Consider the following 21326-nt stretch of genomic DNA (forward strand, 5'->3'; position numbering starts at 1 on the left):
TCATCTGAAAACAAAGAACTACATTAAAAATTCTGACACAATTTGAGGCTCAAGCCTAAGTGAAGTGGCAAGGGTTTACACACTTACTTGAATAAAAACACATATTATTCATTAATTCAATTCTTCTTATCTGGTTAAAAAAATGCATGTTAATGCAAGGTAAATGTGATCAGATAGGTCAGACCACATCTGTAGACTTGGCCTGTGATCAGCTCTTAGACAAATGTAAATGCAGCCTATACAGTTTGGATAATCGATATGGAACACTTACTATCGAAATCGCTATGGGGAACCATGCAGATTTTTTAAAAATGCATACGTTATTTCTATAGTCCAAGATAGTCAAAAATATTAGTACACATGAGAAACTCTGACAAATCCAAAAACTTAAGTGCTAAAACTCAAATGTGCAACGTCACTTGGTAAAAAGTCTGGAGCTGCTAAACAGACTTTTTCTGACATGATGTTAGAAAAAGTCAAATTAGTAGTTATAGTTAGTTCAAATAAAACGGGATTTTTACAATGTTTAGCATTATTATTAGTCTGACTGAAATCATACTGAGTCAAATTTCTCAAAGTCGGACTAACACACCTAGATAATGTTGTTGGGGGATGATTTACTCTTTAATGAATACATCTGAAACGTGCCGGGCTCTGACCTGGAAGTCAAACAGCATACATCTGTGGAAGAAAGCCAGAAAACCAAAAGAAGAAGGGCAAAAAACAAAACATGACAATGGTAAATATATATATATATATATATACATACATATATGTGTACGAAATGTACAGCGCTGAAAAGTTATTCATGTTTTCAACATTTAATCAGTTTGTCTCTCGCTAACTTGTTTGGTATGTAATGTAATAGGTCAACCAGGAGAAGGTCAGTAGCAACTAGCTGAAAGGGGGCATATTGCTACTTACCATGGCAGAGTCAGACATACTTCCATCAATAAATCCATTCTCCCCTGGTGCTTATTAACTGGGACAAGGACATTAGTCCAATTAAATGGCCTATTCGAGCTATAACCGTAGCTCGACTTAACTGTGCATGTAAACACACTGACTGAGAGCACCCAGGGAGATGTTCTGACTATAAAGGTACATTTTCTGTTTCGCAGCTAAGAACACTACAATAGAACAGAGTTCATTTGGATATAAAAAAAGAAAACAAAATCAGGCTCCCATTCATTGTCTATGGAGTAGCTTCAGACTTTATACCCTGTGACATCACAAGTTTAAGACTTACTTCTCTGGTTTCTGGCTTTAAGAGAGAGTGGCTCATGTTTACAATTATTGATTGGACTTTCCTAGGCCATGGTAATAACATATTGGCATTCTTAATTTAGGTGGTGTAGGTGTGCTACAGACGACCCCTTCCTCCACACAGGAAAAAGAAGTAGAGCAGCAGCACTGCTTTGTCGATCTTCGTGCCAGGGGACTCACCTACTCACAGCAGAAAAAAAAAAAATCTGGCAAGTGCCATCACCTGCAACTGAAGCACACATCTTTGACTGTAAAGTGCATATATGTGTTTTGCATATTTTTATATGCACTTTGGATGTGCACAAGTGTGCAACATATATTTGGTTGATGAGACATTTAATATGCAATGTGTGTGTTTGCACTTAGCCATTCACTTGTGCACTTATGAATATATTTATGCACGTGGTCACACCATGTAACAGTTTATTGGTGTGTCGGCCAGAATGTTGGCACTGACTTCAAATGAAAATTGCAGTAGTTTAAGTCGGCATTTATGATCAGTTTAAACTTTTATTGGAACAACTTACACATGCTCAATGTGGGTTTATGGGTTAATGAGAAGAGCAAGGCAGTAACACTGCCAAAACTGGAAGCTGGAGTCCAACTGGGATCCCACATGTTTAATAATGTATGAAGTTGAATGCTACAAAAATGCACTTGAGTAAAAAGCATCCATCACTTGGCATATGGAAATGCAGTTTCAGAGCTACTGTCTGAGGTAGAGGGAAATAGAGTGGATCCTCTCCAGAGCCACAGAATTAGCATGTTTATACTGTGCCTATATATTTTCTATATAGTTATATAGTTGTAGTTTGTGTCACTAAGGTAAAACTGTATGCATGTGTACATATACAACCACATCTGCCCTTGACACTTGACATCCATTGAGCATTGGTTGTCTTGCTTAAGGGCGCTGCCACGACACAGGCAAGCACGTCTGATTCACTTAGTGGCACTCATGAATGTGTTCACACATACAGTGTTATGTGTGAGAATATGTGCACAGTATTTCTTTGTGTTTGTGCTACGTGTGGCTGTCTGAGAGTGGGTGCCAAGTATGCCAGCATATTATAATGTGTGTATGTGTGTGTGTGTGTGTGTGTGTGTGTGTGTGTGTGTGTGTGTGTGTGTGTGTGTGTGCGTGCGTGCCTGTGTGTGTGCGGCTCCAACCACCAAGGTGCTGAAATACTTGTTGGCTCCATGGCGCCTGTATAATTGCTAATGGCTTTTCCACTTTGGACAGGGTAGCACACATACATACACACCCCTCACACACACAACAATGCGCATGCACACATGCTTCACTAACTAGCAGTGCCGCGACGCTGCTCATTAGCTGCTGAGGCGTGACAGTGAAATCTGGGTTACTGCTTCGCAAGTTCACACACATGCATGCCACGCAACGATAAACAAACACACACACACACACACACACACATCCACACCAGTCGTGACCAGCTATAAAACTAGTTAATGTGGGGAGAAAAGGAGGCAAAGGAGAACCTTGACAACAATAAAGAAGAGCCAGGGGTGCTATTCACCTTTTTATTGCTCATTAGGAATATGAGAGGGTGTGGGTTAAAAAGAGAGAGTATGGAGGAGACACAGAAAGAGGGAAAAAAATTGTCCTTTCGTTGACATTAAGTGATGTCAATTTTAGTTACGCCTTATATTCCTGAGATCAATTTTAAAGAAGGCGGTGGAAGGAGAGGATGAGTGCTCATATTCATCTCATAATTTCCATTTCAGGTTAATAGTTTACAGGGTGCACAGCCAGAGCAGTATAAAGTGTGTGTGAAGGTAATGCAGCGCCTCTGTTACCTGAGGTCAAAGTAATAAATGAGGCAGGACGGTCACAGACATATGAGCAGTAAAATCAGGTGAGCAGTGTGGAGTGGTGTGAAGATCAAACTCCTCTAATGTTATCCAGAGGGATGCAAGGTTTTATTGAAACTGCTGCTCAGATTTATCTTTTCAACACTGATATGGAGTAACAATAGGGATCTTTTTGCACCTGTTGATTGGTGTACTAACATAAAGCATGATAGATGACACCCAACATTCATCTGAACACCATGTGATCTAAACAGCGTAAAAACTGAGAGTTTTTCAGCTTTTTATGTTTGAATCAATAAAATTGGTAGCAATTACAGTTTCTAATTCACAAGTCAATGTAAAAAAGCAGTCGCTTTCATTTGGTCCAATTTGGGATTTTCTGCGGCCTCGCTCAATTCCATAATAGTAATTCCCCTCCAGTAAATTGGTATGTTACGCCTCACAGGCGGCACAGACAGGAATAATCAAAAACTGCTGACGGAAGGCAATTCATCAGGGCTTCAGTGTGTCTATCCAGCTGCAATAGACCTTTTTTTTAATTTGAGATATATATAGAAAATCCTACTTAAATTTCCCATGTGTTTTGTTTTCAAATGTGACTTATGAGAAAGGATTTCAGACAAACAGGCTGTGGTGTTCACTGTCGCATCACATGGCATGATGGTGCTGGGTGTTGGAAATCTGAAGTCACTGTCACAAACACAAACAACAACAAACAACACAGAACAAAGGAATTAACGGTCACTATTTCGATTCTCTGACCTCAAACAGTATGTATGTGTCTGACTGAAAGCCACCTGAAATCCTAAACTTAAAAAAGGATATTTATTATTATAAAGCCATTGGATAGATTGACAGAGCAAGCTCTTTTTAGCAATCCCTTGCACATGTAATCACACCTGAGAACTACCTCGGGTGAAGTAAATAAATACTTTACCCCACAAATGTTCATTTTTTTATCAATTACTCACCCTGTCAAATTTATGAAGAAAACTTCTGAAGTAACCCCACCAAAATCATGCAATAACACTAACAAACATACTGATCAAGGCAGTGGAAGAGCAGCAGCTCTCATGTTTGGTGATGTAAAATTACTGTTTTTGTCAATAGAGTCTGGCTTTGTAGAGAGCCTAGATTTTGCTTTCAATTCAGTTGTTAATACTACGGCTTTAGCCAAAATGCATGTGTTTGGGAAGTACTGAGCATATGACTGGATAAATGAGACCTGGATTATAATGCACGATGTGTGTGAGAGGTTGTAAATGGATGTTTTGACATAGTTTTGCTGTTGTTTGATGTGGACCTTGATGACTTTAATTCATCAAGAATTACCTCCATCTTTGGATTCTTTGGTCAACAGAGACATGCAAGAAAAACAGACAATATTTTCAGAAATTCAACATAATGTAGGGTGTGTAACTGATATACAGATGGTCATTGGGGGGTCAAGTGTTCCTTTAATGTTATACATATGCAGCATGCGATATACTATTCATTTATCTTAATACTGAATAATTCCAGATAAGTGCAGCACACTATACAACAGTATATCCTATTTACAAAATATAATCCAGCCTCTGGCTTTCACAAAATTAATCTCTTAATATTCAGTCTCTGTACTTCAACAAACATATCCCTGGGATAAAAAAGCTTCAGTGTCTACAGACCTTGAGAAAAAGTCTGAGGATCAAGTGAATGGGATTCATATGCTGGTGACCATGAATGTCTGCAATATTTCATGGTGATTAGCATTTAGCTAGGCTAGAAATGTTAAAGCAAGAGAAACTGTGTTAGGTCTTCTAGGCAAAATGTCAAACTTTACGTTTTATGTTTGTGTTGAAATTCAAAACTTATCATCTTTGTATGTCTAATAGAGGGATTTTTAGATATCAGAGAACTGTTTGTTTCAAATAAATATATCTCAAATGCTGTTTTAGCGACTTGATATGATCTAAACAAACCATCTACCAAAGAATTCCAGTGCCAATGTTCCAGTCGTCCAATATCAAATTTTTTGTCAGGAAATAGGGTTTGATTTAAAAGGCTGCAGTAGGAATTTGATCTATCTTGGACTAATTTCACCCACATTTCAGTAGTCACACATCAGTCCAGCATCATAAGTTAGCAAGCCTCCTGCCGTCCTGTACTGTAACTCAGAGGTCAAAAACTGCTCCAGCAGTGCAGCTCAGTGGTAAACAGCACACGACTGTGGTTGTAAGACACATCTCCCGACTACAAGCAGTATGTACCACGTATTTCCATACCGCAGCCCCCCCTCCACTCCCTCCGGTCATTACTATAAATACCAATGTGTAACCATTCGACCAGTCTGGTTAGGGTAAATGTTAGGAAAAATCCCTCAGAGGCTCTTTGGTGGATTCACATGACTGCATGTCACGAGCTCTTGATGATGTTGGCCACTTTGTCGCGTCATTGTGTATTTTCCGTGAAGCAGAAATGCAAAAAAAAAAGAAAAAAAAACTTAAAAAGGAAATTCCAGCTTGATTCACTGGTTGAGTGAACCACTGCGACAGGCTTTCTATGTCACTGTTATGTAAGGTTAAATGTAATGTATGAGAGCAGCGGCCCAGATAAATAGGCTGTAAAATCTGGTCTCTGGTTCTCAGTGAGAGGGTTGATGTCTTGGATTAGGAGGAGTTATGTTCATAGTCTCTAGTTTTATTCTTATAATAGAAAAATGTGACATGGTTGCACTATGTGGAGAAATACACTACAACTGTTGGTTCATGGCTGCCATATGGTTACCAGTAATTCAATAGAAATCATTTGGATGCTGGATCGTTTCAGTTTCATCAAAATAAAAAAAAAAAAGAGTTTTGTACTTTCTGTTTTACAACATTATGAAATAAATACAGTCTTTTTGACTATTGATCTGATTCGGAAATCTTTGAGTTGTGAAAAACGATCGTGATTTTTTCTATATAATATATAATAACACTGACGAACGTATCCTTATACAATGGTTTGTATGAAAGCGTATGTATTTTCGCCCAATGAATGAGCAGACATACTTATTTTAAAATTACGTAGTTAAAGTTAAGTTATTGACGTTAGGTATAGGTAAGTAATATTACAAACGTTGGATCATCACATTCGCACTTGATGCCATCAGCTGGTCTGTTATGTCTTACTGTAATAATAAATGTTAATTTTTTTTAAAGCTGCACCTGTCAAAAGTTTTATGTTTATAAGGGATCACTTGACTAAGAGGTCATGTGCAGTTATTCTCTATCATATGGATCTTTTAGCTCATTGTTTTGGTTTTATGATTCACAACTTTTCTGTTTTAGATGAGCCGTACTCAGAAAAATAGAATGAGAGTAGAATGGACATTGGACTATTTATCATAAAGGGCCATAATGTGTGTCACACTCACTTGTTTGAGAATGCAGTTTTGGCCTTCTCTTTTGAAGATTTCTTTTTCCTTTCTTTGGATAAAGAATGAAAGGGGTAGAGAAAAATGATGACATGCAGCAAAGGCCTAAAGTTGGAGTTGAACTAACATCCACTGTGGTGAGGACAAAGACTCTGTACATGGGGCGCCCACTCTATCAGGTGAGCTACTGGGCGTCCTTAGTTTTGCCCTATTCTTACACCTATTTTCCTTGTTAAATAGACAAAATACAAACATACACCAATCAAAGTTTCTCTCTTTCACCAAACTAAGACTAACATTAGCCTTGTTAATTCATCATGAAACACACTTCATTCACATTTTCTGGTTGAAATAAATCCTTAATCCAAAGAGTTAGATGTAAAAACATACTGATCTCCACACTTTCTCTCTCGGTGGTCTCTGCCTCTGCAGTCCACTCAGTAGCAGCTTTCAGTTGTTCTTTGGAGGCAACTACAGCTTTAGTTTACATGTTTCAACGAATGTTTAACCAACGGCAACAAAAGACACAAGGAAATATTTGTTACAGGAAGATTTTTTGAAGTTACGGATTACTCCAAATATGGAAAAATTCTGACTACCCAGTACAAATGGAACACACCAATAGATATGCTTTGAATGTAGTATACAGCTCCTTTAACCTTGAATTTACCATAGTGTAGGTGTCACGTTTGGATATTAATGATGGCATAGTTACGGACAGAAAGGTTGGCACTGAACATTTCAAACTATTATTGAACGCATGCAGGGTCATGCAAAATCTGTTGGCGATTAGGTCACAATAATTGACCTAAGTGGACTGTGAACAGGCGCACACACTCACACAGACACACACTTACACACAATAGGTGGTTTGTTCATTTACAAAGCAATACTGACAAGAGAGACTGTTGATGTCTCCCAGCATTATCAATGATCCAAAACTAATTAGTAAGAGTTGTTCCCAGTCTGTGTCTCACTAATCCTCTCAAAAGAGTGTGAAATAGGATCTTTGAAGCAGAGTTAGACTCATTCTTCCATCGGTGAGCACATATTGATTGGAGTGCAGTAAACTGCAGCTAACTGCACTACAGGCAGATTTCAAAATACTGAAAAGCCTCAGCGTAGTGCATAAGTATGATCTTGGGTCATAATTTGAATTTCTTTTGAGAGCTTCGCTGGCTGAAAACATCTCACTTAAGCATAACAACAGTGTTGTTATTTTGCTACTTGTTAGATATCAGTGTTTACCTCCCCATAAAGAACTCTCAGTGGGATAAAGTGAGAGAGAATTGAGGAAGTGTACAAGAGAAGTTATCTAATATTACACATAAAAAATGACTCCACCAAAAAGGGACATGGACACTTTTTTTCTGCTTCCTTCTCCTCCTTTCATCCCCCGTTTGCCATCTATCTAATTAGCCAAAGTCCAGTGGGCGGGTTTGTCACACAGGATGCACGCAAAAACACACACACAGAAACACACACCATACAAAAAAGACATGGATATATATCAGCGCAATTAAAACTTTCACTATCCAGCTCCACCTACCCCATATATCTTTCTCTGTCTTGTTAGACTCATGGCCCCCTTTTTTCCCCCCTGTCTCTCTACTGATTTATGGAGATTCTTAAAAATGTCCCCTTGAGTCCTTCGCACCAGAAATATGTGTTCCTCTGCCCAAGCAGAACAGACAGAAAGAGTCTTGTGATTTTATAATATCCATGCATTCCTGTCCTCTAGAAAGATGACAGTTTAACTGGGGACTGGGGGAAAAAACTGACAGAAATTAGCATTACTGTCTCTGCTGGTAACATCACAGACACCCAAAATTTATCTTTAGCAGTCGGGGGGTTAACAAACTCCGTCTCTCTCCTACTAATTCACTGTCTTGCATTCACATTGTTGCCTTTAAAAACTCCTTGGCTGCTGGTGCTGCACGACTTCAGCCAACCAGCTACAACATCTCTATTAGTTTTTGATAAACACTCAAACTACTGATGCAAAAAATGCTTATCTGTTCAAGAAATATGCAGCATTTCATCATCGAGAAGCCTGTATCTCATCTCCTGTCCTGGACTTTCCAATGCCAAGAAAAACACTGGTAATGCAAACGCTTAAGTCCAATACTTTCTTGTCAGGGGCCATGAAGTAAGTGCTACATAAAGCGGCTTAATTGGAAAAAAAAAAAAAAAAGAAGAAAATTACTTACATCAAATTACTTTTTGAAATATCAAAGCTGACACTCACAAACTTTCATCAGCAATGTTTTCAGCCACAGCAGAAAGCTAATTTTGGTGGAAAAGCTCTAAAACCTCAGTGAACACTGCCTGCCCAGCACCAAACAGCAGACAATCAAAGTTAGCAACTAGCTGGTAAACATACTGCAGCATTTGGCTGCTGGATCTCAAGACAGATATTTCCCTGAGGAGTTGATAAAGACCAGAACTCTGCTAAAAGGAGGGTGAATGCTGGACTTTTCATCACATGGACACAAGGAGGCACCATCAGGAGGGAAAAACAGGTAAATGTTTGGGGCATGGCCACTTATATTTGTACCTATCATGATGACCACTACAAACACCCTTAAAGCTTCCATAAGTCAAAATACAGCTGCCCTGATAACGCCAAAGTACTTCTTTCACACCAATGATCAGGGTTGGATTGATCCATGTTTAACCCTTCTTTTGTCAATTCAAACCAAACCAGTCAACACTGGTTAATTGTTGGTATTGTTAGTAATTCCTTATGTACTGGAAATGGCGTGATGCACTATATATGGACAGCAGCAACCCATGACAGTTGTGTCTCGACTGTGCAATCAACTGCAAACAGATAATTTTTTCTCAACCTGGGTTTTGAAGCCAATCGCTGAGCGTCTGTCACCCTAGTTCTTGCAGTGTATAACGCACTGTTGGCACTAGTCAGCCCTTGATGGTTGTTTTACTGTTCGTCTGATTCGGCATGTGTAATCAGCATTGGAGATGATGAAGCCCGTTAGAAAGTAAAATCAGTTCAGTGCATGAGAAGAAAAATGTAAGTGAGGAGAGCAAACAAATGACTGAAGTCATGGGGGCATGAGAACGAAACAAACATATTATATTAGGTAAAATCTTTTTTTTAGACTTTGAGCTTTTCCGCCAGAACAGTTAGTTATTGTTTGCATTACCGTTCACCAGCACAGGGCAAATGCAATTTGTTCTTGGCTAACAAGTGTTGTGTGTCTGTATTGTTGGTCTTCCAAATTCCCTTTTTGAAAAACAAATACAGGATGCTTTTTTCTCTTACACTGGCACAGAACGCACATGCTAGTTGGCTTTTGGCTGTAGTCTCTGCAGTGTGTTAAAATGCAACTTTTTGGTCAAGACACAAGGCAACATAAGGCAACAAAAAAGACTTTGCCACCACTTACTATAAACGCTGATGCTGTTCTGTGCTGCTCAATGTGTAAATGGCTTTATCAGATTAATAAGGTGATAATATGTCATTTTTTTTGTTTTACCATATTTCCATACTGCCCCTAAGTGACCCAAAAGGTTTAAGTTTACAGCTTCAGAGTAAGCCAAATTAAGTTACGGCATTTTTACAACAAAACTTCCCCATTTTGTTTTCCTAGGCAGTGTTTTATTAAGACACTATGGTGGAGAGTTATGTCCAAATTACTGCCAAAACAAAGATAGCCTCTTTATTTTGTTAACTTACACCACTGACGTCTCATGTTAGCTTCGGCTAGGGTCATTTGAAGGAATGATTACAAAGGCCAGGAGCTACTGATGTACAGACTTTCATCAAGACTGACTTCAAAGTCTCTGAAACCATCCTTTAAATCAGCTGGATTTCAGAAAGCTTAACATTATTCTGAAAGAAGCCACCCACCAAAAATTAATCAACTTGAGCTTTTCTTTTAATAACTATTTTTCATTTTGAAAGAGGAATTGATTACAAGCTTACCAAAGGCTCATTAAAACAATGCTTTACCAGACGTTGTCCCATGACCCGCTCTGAGCCTCACTCTTGAGTCCACTGTGATCGCAAACATTTTGACTGTTCACAGGATATTCAGTCAGTCTGTCAGCATGTTGTCAGCCAGATGTTTTCCCCTGAGTCGTTCCTCAAAGTATTTCCCTTTTGTCATTTCACTACTGTCCAGTGAGTCGCTTCTGTATGTGTGAAATATTTCAAACGAATTAAAAATTGAATCCTGAGCCGTCAGATGAGAGACGATCATGTCAGGGAAAGAGGATTAGAGTGTCTCTCTGTGTCAATCCCTTTATATCTATAGGAAAGCGTGAGGACTCCTTTCCCTTTATCCATTCTGTACCCGCTGGCCTAAAACATAGCTGCAGAAAATTAAAAATCGCTTCTGTCACGGCACAAATTACTTCAATGGCCGAGATTATTTTGGTTGGTTATCAACTCTGCGCTCCATTAAAGTGTGCTGTCAGTCTTTAAAAGTGCCTGTAAGACTGGAACAATAAACGTATCCTTGACAGATAAATGAACTGCCTGAATGGGGATAATTATTTAGGGATCCTGGGACATAAAATGCTTTTAAAAAAGATTTTTTTTTCGAGCGAAACTTTGAAAACTGCTGTTTCAGGTGAAGTGCGGTGGAACAGTAATGAGGCAACCTGGTGCTGCTGTGATGAGTCATAACTTTCTCTCTGTGTAAATATAGAACACCTACATGGAGCCTTTTGTAACGGGAAACAAAGGGCAAATAGTAGAGGAAGCTTGCCGTAACACCTTTGTCGAGGAGCGTCACGGTGGGCGCGCACTGCAGTTTGCTGCATTTCCAGTGCATATTTCATGTGACACGTTCAACAATGTGTTCATTCTCCTTTTTCATAACCACGGAGAAGTCTACAACAGGTATAACAAAAGAACAGCGAAAAGCAAGGACACCGAGTACATTTCTGTGGGACTCCACAATGTCAAATGCTTAGTTTGGGGTTTGGGGATGAGATTCACATTACAGTTCAGCTAAGGGTAAAACATTTAGTGGTTAGCATTAGTGTTAGAGGTTGGGGAATGAACCCGAGTCAACTGAACGTCTTCATGAGTTTTAAAATTACATGTGCTGTGGATGGATGTGTGCATGCTGCAGAGGAGGCAGAAAGAGAGATGAGTGGTCTTATCATGTATTTTGTATCAGTAGTGATACATAATGAAGGAAATTGAATAACTGACACAATTTCAGGAAATTCATGTTCAGCACTCCGGAGTACTACCACTGCAGGTGGAAACTACAAATTAATTTACTGTCTCCAGAAGCTTTTTAAAAATATGTAGTTCATTCATATTACATTTTCTAAGGAACTATACTTTATTTATGAGAGAAAGGGAGTTGCTGAAGTGTGACTTTTTTTTTTGTTGCTTTTTATAATTACCCTCCCCTGAGCTACAAGTATTTTTCTGCCACTGGGGGAAATGCATGACCCTCCCTTCACCACTGTAACCATATTTACAACACTTTCTCATCCCAATTGTCACATATTGCTGATTCACAGTGGATTTCCCCATCTACATATTATGCTCTAGGTATCCTTCTGCACCTGCTATTTACATTCCAGTATGCCGCTACTGTGATGTCAACAGAAGCACATGGTGGGATTATGCTGCCGGTGGTAACGCAACAACAGCATATGGTAACCAACTCCAGGACGTCAACAAAAGCACATGCTGACATGGTTGGTTAGACGTAGGCACATGGTAAGGTGTAGAAAAACACATCACAGGCAGGCAGTGAACACTGGACTCCTGCATGCAAGTACGGAGTTTGAATTTTAGCACTAAGGTCCTAAAGGGCAGTGGTTCCCAATTGGTGGATCAAGGTCCAAAAGTGGATCACAGGACCATTCTGAATGGACCACAAGTGACTTGTGTACTTGTCAAGTTTAAAAAAATAAAAGACAATTTTGAAGTATAGTGAATTTCCACCACAGAGCTTTAAATCTAAAGTCTGTTTATTCATGAAATATGTTTTATTTATTTTAAGTCAATATGCTGTTTATATGTTGTGCATTAAAACTGAATATGTAGTCATTTATCTTATGTGTAGACCTTAAACTAATGACTGTGGAGAAATCAGGACCCCATAGCTGGAATACTGCTATAGGGACCTTTGTTCCATTAATGGCAGTTTTAACTTGACGTATCCAGCAGCGCATCATGCGGACGTGACAGGTTCTGTCCGGCCACCCTCTCAACTAACGCCACCTGTCCGCATACCATGCTGCCGCAGCGGGTGCAATCTGGCGGTATGTAATAACACTGCAAACAGTCCTGTCCGGCCGCATTCTCAACTGAAACCTCGCAGTGGCGTATCATGTGGAGGTGAAAGGTGGCTTTTGGCATCAGGATGTTACACCAGAATCACTGCAAAAAGTTGTGGTATTTGACAGCTTCAGGAAGAGAACAGGTTGATATTTCAAAGTTTCTGGCTATGATAAGTGGTGTGAGTTTGGACATTTTTAACAACAACAGAAAAACCTCTCTCAAACCCATTTGCTGGTTTGAGGGTTTTGAGGGTATTTAAAATAAATAAAAATATGACCACTTTAAGTCGTGTGTTCGTCCCCTATGTCCAATCAAAAAACATAACTTCCTCCAAAGTGCTTAAAAAGTATTTGAATCTTCTTTCCCAGGATTTACAAAACATTAATTTATTTGTGGCAGCCCGCCATGAACAAAACATCTGTCATCACAAATTGATTTCACATTTTTGGAGCTGTGCTGAGCCCTGTTAGAATATATATACAGTTTGGTTATGCATTGCAGCTAAGAAAAACATTTGTATTGATGACTGGCTTTAAAGAGAGCATAGATAAGTTTCACCTTTATTCTGAAATCATAATGTTTTAGCAAAATGCATGTGTTTGGGAAGACCTGAGCATATGACTGGATGAAATAGTTGGATTATACTGCATGAGTTGTTTAAGAATTTGTAAAGGGATGTTTTGATATAGCTTAACTTTTGTTAAATCAGAAAACCCAAACCCAACTCAAACGATCAACACAACACAACTGGTTGGCTGAAGTCGTGCAGCACCAGCAGCCAAGGAGTTTTTAAAGGCAACAATGTGAATGCAAGACAGTGAATTAGTAGGAGAGAGACAGAGTTTGTTAACCCCCCGACTGCTAAAGATAAATTTTGGGTGTCTGTGTGCGAAAAAGATTTTTTCACGATTTCAACGTAATATGGCTTGACTAATTGACTTAAAAATTGTCATTTTGTGTGTGACGAATAACTTAAAGAAGGAAGTGCTCTTGAATAACAAATCACCAGACAACAGGTCAGTGTTGACAACTGCCAAAAGATGGAAATACTAAATTTCTGAATATTTATTCCTTTTTTCTCCTGTCAATATTTTCTAGACTAAATGACAAAAGCTGCTGCTACACAACTATATTTGACATTTTCATAACCTTTCCAACTGAGTGCCCCACATCTCATGAGAATTCATGGATTCACTAAATTAAATGTCTTAATAGTAGTGCATGACTGCAATGAGCTGTTAATAACATGATATTATTACGTGATTGCAAAAATGTTGCAACATGTTAAAAGAAATTACTGCCACTTCAATGAGATAATCTAGTGCAGCCTTCTCCCACTTATCAGACTGATGAACTTAAATACACAGAGCACTGCAGGGTCTGCATGGGTAACTAGGAACTAAATGTCAGAGCATTTCTTCCAGCTATAATGAGAGGCACTGTATCTTGTTCTGAAGAGACAAACTTTAAGGTAAATGTGACTTCTGTGCTTTTAATATTGTTGGATTCAATAAAGTTCAGGCGATGACACTGTATAGTTAATTCTAACAGTGCACATTGTGAGTCCTCTTATATGTTTATAATTCACACACATTTTTCTTCTACTTACAGAGTAAATGCAATACTATTCTATGAAACTTCAAAGAATAAAAGGGTCAAATTGGCACTCCTAGTTAGTGTTAGTCAAGAAGAAAAAGAATTTAGAAGTACAGATGACAACAAGTGGCTGGCAACCGAGCAGCAACACAGCCAATGGTGACAACATACAGCATGTCAGGACAGACGCGCACCAAAACACTGAAAACAAGCATTTACGTTATACATTGATATACTGTAGCTCACTATCTTGTTTGGTAACGGTTATGATAGTTTGGTTTGATAAACTGTTTATGTAAAATTTGCTTACATTCTTTAACACAGTCATTCCTATGAACTCTTCAACAATGGTGCAATGTTGTTTGAGGGTAACATTCAGAAAAACTTATGAAAATAATTTTTAATATTTTTCTATTTCAAATGGGGTGAATTTTAAACTTAAAGGTTTTTGAATATTTTCCATGAGTACCGTATTATATGTTATTAAAAATGTAAACTTTTTTGAACATTGTGGTACGGAGTTGTTTTCAGGCAATGCTGTTTTTTTGTAAATTATTTTACTTAGTCTATTTCATGATAAATAAAACATAAAAAAAGATAACAAATTTATAAGGAAAAAGAAAAAAAAAGAAAATCCAGTCTGAGCTTCATAAATAATAATAGCTGAAAAAAAACAACTTGGCAGGTTAGTTTGTGCAAATTTCCATCCTTTGAAAAAAATCATTATAATAAAAAAAGTTGACTTGTCAAGTTAGTTATGTAGTGGGTGGGTGTAGTGTTATTTCATGCATTTTTTAAAAAATAATGAAAATTTAGTCTTTTGCAAATTAGCTCTTCACATTTCAACACCCCAGCTCTGAAAATTAAAGATAGATATAAAATCAGAATTTCTACACAATGTATCACCCAGTAACACAGCTGTACAAACCCTTGGCTGTAGTGAGTAATGACCAAAGACTTTCAGCTTTCTCTTAATGTCATATATGTTTATAGATGTTAGAAAGAAGTGTTCCAATATGTGCAGGTCCCTCACTCTTTTCCCTTAATGTAGCCACCTCCACTCTGAGAATCCATCACTTCCCAGCTGCACTGCTGTGCTCCAGTTTAAACAAAGATTATGTAGTTTACACTTCAGCACACAGGCTGACAGGCACCCCTATTAATCCTATAATAAATTCGATATCACATAATAACAAACCCTCGGGTTAATGAAAAAGTGAGAGAGATAATAAAGTACTTTGTGGTCTAAATGGAGACAATTATAAAGGGTAATCTGATTACTGAGTTCCAAAACTGCACAATATTGTATTTTTTCATAGTATGAGACATCAGACAAACCCCAAATTCACATGATGGGTCGAGGTAGAAATATTAATCTTGCGAGCATTTTACTTTCTTTGAATGAAAGTAATTAAAATCGTGCACACATCGTAGTAAACCTCCAAAAACACATTAAATACCCCAAAAAGTGTGTTTTAAACTGATTTACAAAACGGAGATTATAGTTTACCGCATTTTCATGTCTTCATCACACACATAAACATGAAAGCAGCCACAGTGTGAGACTCAGACTCACCTACGATGAACCACAGGAGCGTCTGTTTGTTTGGAGCTGCCCCGCTCTGCGATCCCATCCTGTCGCTCTCAAAACGATCCACTGACTCGCTGTACCGGAACTCCCCAGAGTCTTCCTGTCACCGACCCTCTCTCATCCACACACGAAACATACTGACTCGTGAAGTTGTTGAAATCTTTCCCACCAGCCGTCCTGGGGTGTTTCTTTTTTTTTTTTTTGAGAAATCCGGAGCGCTGTTTGTGAAGTGTGCAGTATTGGAAACTGTGCTGAGCTGTGCGCAACGGGACGCACCGGGCAGCCTGGAACCGGTGGAGCGGAGAGACTGTGTGAAGGTTCACTGCTTCTCTCTGCGAGGACAGGGCTGTGGGTGAGCGGCGGGGACACGGGACAGACCCAAACATAGCACCGCGGGGAGGGGAGGTGGGGGTGATTTGGATGAGGGAGGAGGCGCTGGACTCCGAATGGTACTTTTCCATTGGTTAATCGGATACCAGCGGCCAAAGCAGCCTATGACAAGAAATAAAAAATACATTAATAAATAATCGACTAGATAAACAAAAAATATAACAGAATACAGTCTAGAATTAGTACTGAGACTTGTTGTGGCACCATCTGGGTGACCAGGAGTCATTGTGGCTCATAGGAAAAGTAAAGGGCAACAATCACAAACAACTTTTTTGGAAACATAAATTTATAATTAATCTACACCATGCTTAGGGTAAAGAGCTCAATGTGCATTATATGTGATTGTGGAAGTGAATAAAAGTAGTGCGGTCCAGCTATGGTGCGCATCTGCAGACAGGTGCAGTGTGGATGTGGATTTGTGCGCTGCTGATGTGGATTCGGAGTACGACACCGCCATCTAGTGGCCATCTGTAACATTACAGCGCAAGAACTTTTTTTTTTTTTTTTTTTTAATTGACAAAGCGAAAATAAGTAAAGAAATAAATATACGCATATGAAAAGAAAGATACACAGGTGGAGACATACACATTAAAAAATGCATTAAGTCAGAGGATTTAGGGAATAAAGTTCAGTGCAAGTTTACTTAACCCATTCAGAACCCAATTATGTTCCACACACACACAAAATGTAATGGTGGATTTCTACTCCAACAGCGCTCATAAATCATTAACTTTTTTAAACTTTTTTTTTTATTTCGATACTTAATTATGTACTGCTTTTTTCCTTTCCATTCCAATGCATGGAAATGTGAATGTAGAAATCACCTAATGATAAAAAATGAGCATAAAATGTCTTAAGGTAGGTAGAAGGTAGATTTGTGTCATTTTTTTAAACAAATTAAATTACAACAGACAAAAATTAACAGACAAAAAACAGAAGTTATGTTTCATGAATGTTTAATCCTATTAATGAATAAAGTGACACTTTAAAACCACTGCATTTATATTTTGTATTAGGCCAATAGTTGTCACCACCACTTAAAATTACCTCAATTTTTTTTAAAGTATCTCCTAAAAACATTATGTTGAAAACCTCCTTAGATGAATATTGTGTGTACATAATTAATAGGATGCATTGTAAGGTGAGTCTAGCATTAGAAAATCAAATAAACACTAGTTTCTCATTTAAACAGGGTTTCCCAAGATCATTTTCCAGGGACATTCAGATACACATCTTTAATCCAAATTAAAAGTTACACATCTTTAACATTATTTTCTTTTTACACCTACAAGTAATGAAACATCACATTTACTTTAAAAACTGTTTAAACACAAATTGTGAACTTAAACAACGTGGCATTTAGACTGAAACATACCTTGTGCTTCTTTCTTTCCTCACAGTTGGCCATGCTTGTTTTTTTGTTTGTTTTTTTATTAAAAAAGGGCTGTGGCTCTACTGCTGTCCACTTTAGATGATGTAGAACACTGTGATTGGTTTACAGATATCCTATCAAATAAGTCTAGTGGGGTCAGATGGCAGCATAGATCTAGACATCCTAGAAGAGTAATGTTGGGGAGAATGGATGGTGGATCTGAACAGGTTAAAGTCAGTCTCCACAGTGGAGAAGTAAAAGTTCACTGAACTGATTTTTTGATGTTTGTATAGCGTTTATATTGTGTTCTTCACAATTTGTTTATATACTTATAAATCATGGATGATTACTCTTCTCTGTTGCAGACTGAAGATCTAATAACCTTTTCAATTGCAACTTCGTTGTTCGATTATTTGATGCTCTTTCGACAGTTTCTCAGTCTGATTTGGCTTCTTATTGAATTAAATAAAACAGAAGAGGAAAGGTAACATGTGGGTTTTAATCATTTTTTTCCACATAATGCTAAAAATCTTAAACACCACAAAGTAGTTTAAGCTTTAGCAAAAAAGAATAAATACAAAATTCATATAATATGCAGAAATAAACATTTCACTACTTATTTCAAAGTCTTGTCTTGCTGGAAAGTTTTGGAGCAATCGAAGTGTTTTAAAAGTGTGTAACTGCAGTTTGCATTATGTGGAAGGGCACCTTCATTCGTATGAAAAGGCCTAAACATGACTCATCTACGTGGGTTTGTAGGGACTGGCATTTTAGCTAAGCCTTTGTTGTTATATGTTTCCAAATAACTTTGTGTGGCTTCAAGGTGTTACATCGGAGCAACAGAGGAAGCTCCCAAATAACAAAAACTCCAAAAATGAAATGGCTGAATGGAAGAGTCAGCCTGTCAAATCATCCCCCACTGTCAGAGTCAAAAGGTTGAGTCAATAATGAGTAGAACTGAAAAGATGACACAAACTATCAATGGTTGACTTCACAAAATAAGGAGACAGAAAGTTTTAAATGTAAAAAGACGTAACTGCAAGAAACTGAGGATAGCTGAGATCAGCCTGCACCAGCAAAAAAGTCCCAAAAGATCGAGAAAAAATAATATCACAGATAAAATATCTGTTTTCAATAATATTTCAGGACAAACATGCTGTGAAAGAAACAACACAGGGCAAGCAGGAGAACTTTAGTCAGGCAAAATGAAGATAGAGAAATAAAAGAAGGAGGGTGGAAGGGAGAAGGAAAATATGAAAGGCAAGACCACATAAAATTCTACACCAAAAATCTCACTCTCATCTCAGACCAAGAGGTGTTTGAAGCAGACTGAAGAGCGGATGAAGCCGAGAGATGAGTATACCACTTTTAGCCTTTAAGAGAGTCTTGAAACGAAATGATAGGAGCATGAAGTATTGAAGAAGGATAGGCAAAGTGAAAATGTGAAGTCGAGCAGGAAAAGTCAGTGAGCTCTGATGCAAAAGAGGTGGGACAGCAAGAGGAGTGGGACTCCAGCGCAGGAGATGAAGTGGGAAACTGCATGAGAAGTTGTGATTAATGAAGATAGTGGAAAAGTGCCAGAGTAGTAAAGAACGAGATCAGAATGTACCATCAGGTTTGAGAGATCACACAACAATATCAGTACTTTCTTTACAGTTATTATTCAAGAAGGACAGTCAGAGCTCCAAGTAAAAAATGTGTTTATGTTCAAAGAAAGATTAAGAGCATCTTATAAAGCTGAAATTAAAAAATCCATCTACATGACCAAGAATTATGATTATAGTGCACTGTGAAGTATTGCAGCAGTACACTACATCATATCTGAGCACACCTAGTGGTGCACTGTAGTTTGAAGTCCAACAGACGAGCATCTTTTAACCCACAGAGGTCAGTGTGGTGATAGTTTGGTCCTGCAAGATCACGTGTGGAGTTCATTTTAAGCGCATTGTGTATACGAGGAGCTGTTCAATAACCTCATCAAGTGACCCTGAGTTAAAGATGTTACTGTAACTATCAGTTTGCTTCAAAAGTGTGGACTTGAGTCACATGACTTAGAGGCAAAAATTCAATAACTTTAGACTTGACAATATAAAAAGTTTGGACTTGGATTTTAACACCTATGACTCATAATTTTACTTGGACTTGAGCCTTTTGACTTGAAAATACTCGACACCTTCCCCCATGCCCAAAGATTAAAAAGGATGTTGTTAGAAGTTTGCCACAAATCACTTTATTTCCCTTTATTCCTAAATCAACTAACATTAATGCTTTTCATCCCCAGCAATTCAACAGTTAATTCCTCAGATCCACTTAGTTTAAACCAGTCCAACAGCATTGGAGACAACTGTGAAGTTTACGTTACTGAGCGGCAGTTGGAAAAAAAATTATGCTGAAGATTATTCTGTTTGCATAAAAAAACTGTATGTGGTCAACAAAAAATGAATTGCAGTAATCAAAATGTGTGGGCCAAAAGTTAAAGAAAGGGGCGTCTAGTGGCTCTGTGGATAGAGTAGGCGCCCCTTGTATGCAGGCGAAGTCCTTGCCACAGAGGCCGTGAGTTTGACTCCAGCTCACGGCCCTTTGCTGCAAGTCGTCCCCTCTCTTTCTCCCCCTTTCACACTGTCACTCTTTCCTATCCAATGAAGGGAAAAATGGCCATAGAATAATCTTTAAAAAAAAAAAGTAATAAAAGGACACATCAGCTTCAGACTTAATTTGACAATTGACCTATCACTAACCCCGCCTCCTTAGCTCACTCCAGAAAGAGTCAAAGAATCTGCACACTGCAAAACTAACAATAGCAGCTGTCAGTGTCAAAGACATATCCAAAGATGCCATACAGACCTTTTGGGGCCAGAAACTCCTTATTTCACACAGAATCAAAAGGGTCTTCACTTTGCTGAGGTGTTAACGTTAGCCAGCCTTTGCTTTCTTTGTACCGTCACAGGTAACATTAACAGTTTTTAATTGGGTGGGCTTTAACTACAACCTTTGCCTACAGTTAACACTGGTGTCCAATTGTCAAAGACCAAAAACACTAAGACCAAGTTGAACAGGCGACATAAGCTAACATTTCAAAGCCGAAGTTCGCCAAACATTAGCGGCTATGAGCTAACTTAAGCGAATGTTGTGCAAAGTTTGTTGCGAAATGACATTATACAAAATGTTGCCAACACAATGCATAAGGTTATACTTTTCACTTTGCAAAACATTTTGCAAAAACTACGTTGCCTTACCTCACAACAAATGTAGACATCCTCATTTATCTTCAATAAGGTGCCACACAACTGAATCCAAAGGAGGCACTTTGCTCTGTTTTCGTGAGGTTGAAGGAACGGGACACTCCATTCTCTAGCCTCTCAGGATACCTCGTATCAGTGTTGCATTTATCCCAAGCACATTGTTTGATCATTTTTTAAGTTATAACTGCATAAATTCTAATAAAACCTGGGAAAATCTAAATTTCCGATGCTTTTTCGGCATGAAATGTGATTGGCTCGTTGGCTTTCGAGGGCGGGGCTCAGCGATAGGTGAGTTGAAGTTGCACTGAGAATGGTAAGTTGAGGCTTATATTGTTAGCCAGCTAATGCTTTGCTAATGT

The 21326-nt window shown here is 38.3% G+C and overlaps 1 protein-coding gene across 1 annotated transcript in view; it reads right to left on the minus strand.

Annotated features, from left to right (window-relative positions):
• The window catches only part of ramp1 (receptor activity modifying protein 1), a 76359-nt gene extending 58578 nt beyond the window's left edge, over positions 1–17781 (minus strand). The window contains exons 1-2 of the mRNA XM_042495179.2: positions 17729–17781; positions 15949–16455 (exon numbers count right to left, since the gene is read on the minus strand). Of these exons, the coding sequence (XP_042351113.1) occupies positions 15949–16006 (58 nt within the window). The 5' untranslated portion in view covers positions 16007–16455; positions 17729–17781. The remainder of the gene's footprint in view (positions 1–15948; positions 16456–17728) is intronic.
• Positions 17782–21326: the final 3545 nt, after the last annotated feature.

This window comes from Plectropomus leopardus, chromosome 10 (genome assembly GCF_026936395.1).
Source record: "Plectropomus leopardus strain MGB_pleo_1.0 chromosome 10, ASM2693639v1, whole genome shotgun sequence".
In the NCBI taxonomy this organism is placed as follows: Eukaryota; Metazoa; Chordata; class Actinopteri; order Perciformes; family Serranidae; genus Plectropomus; species Plectropomus leopardus.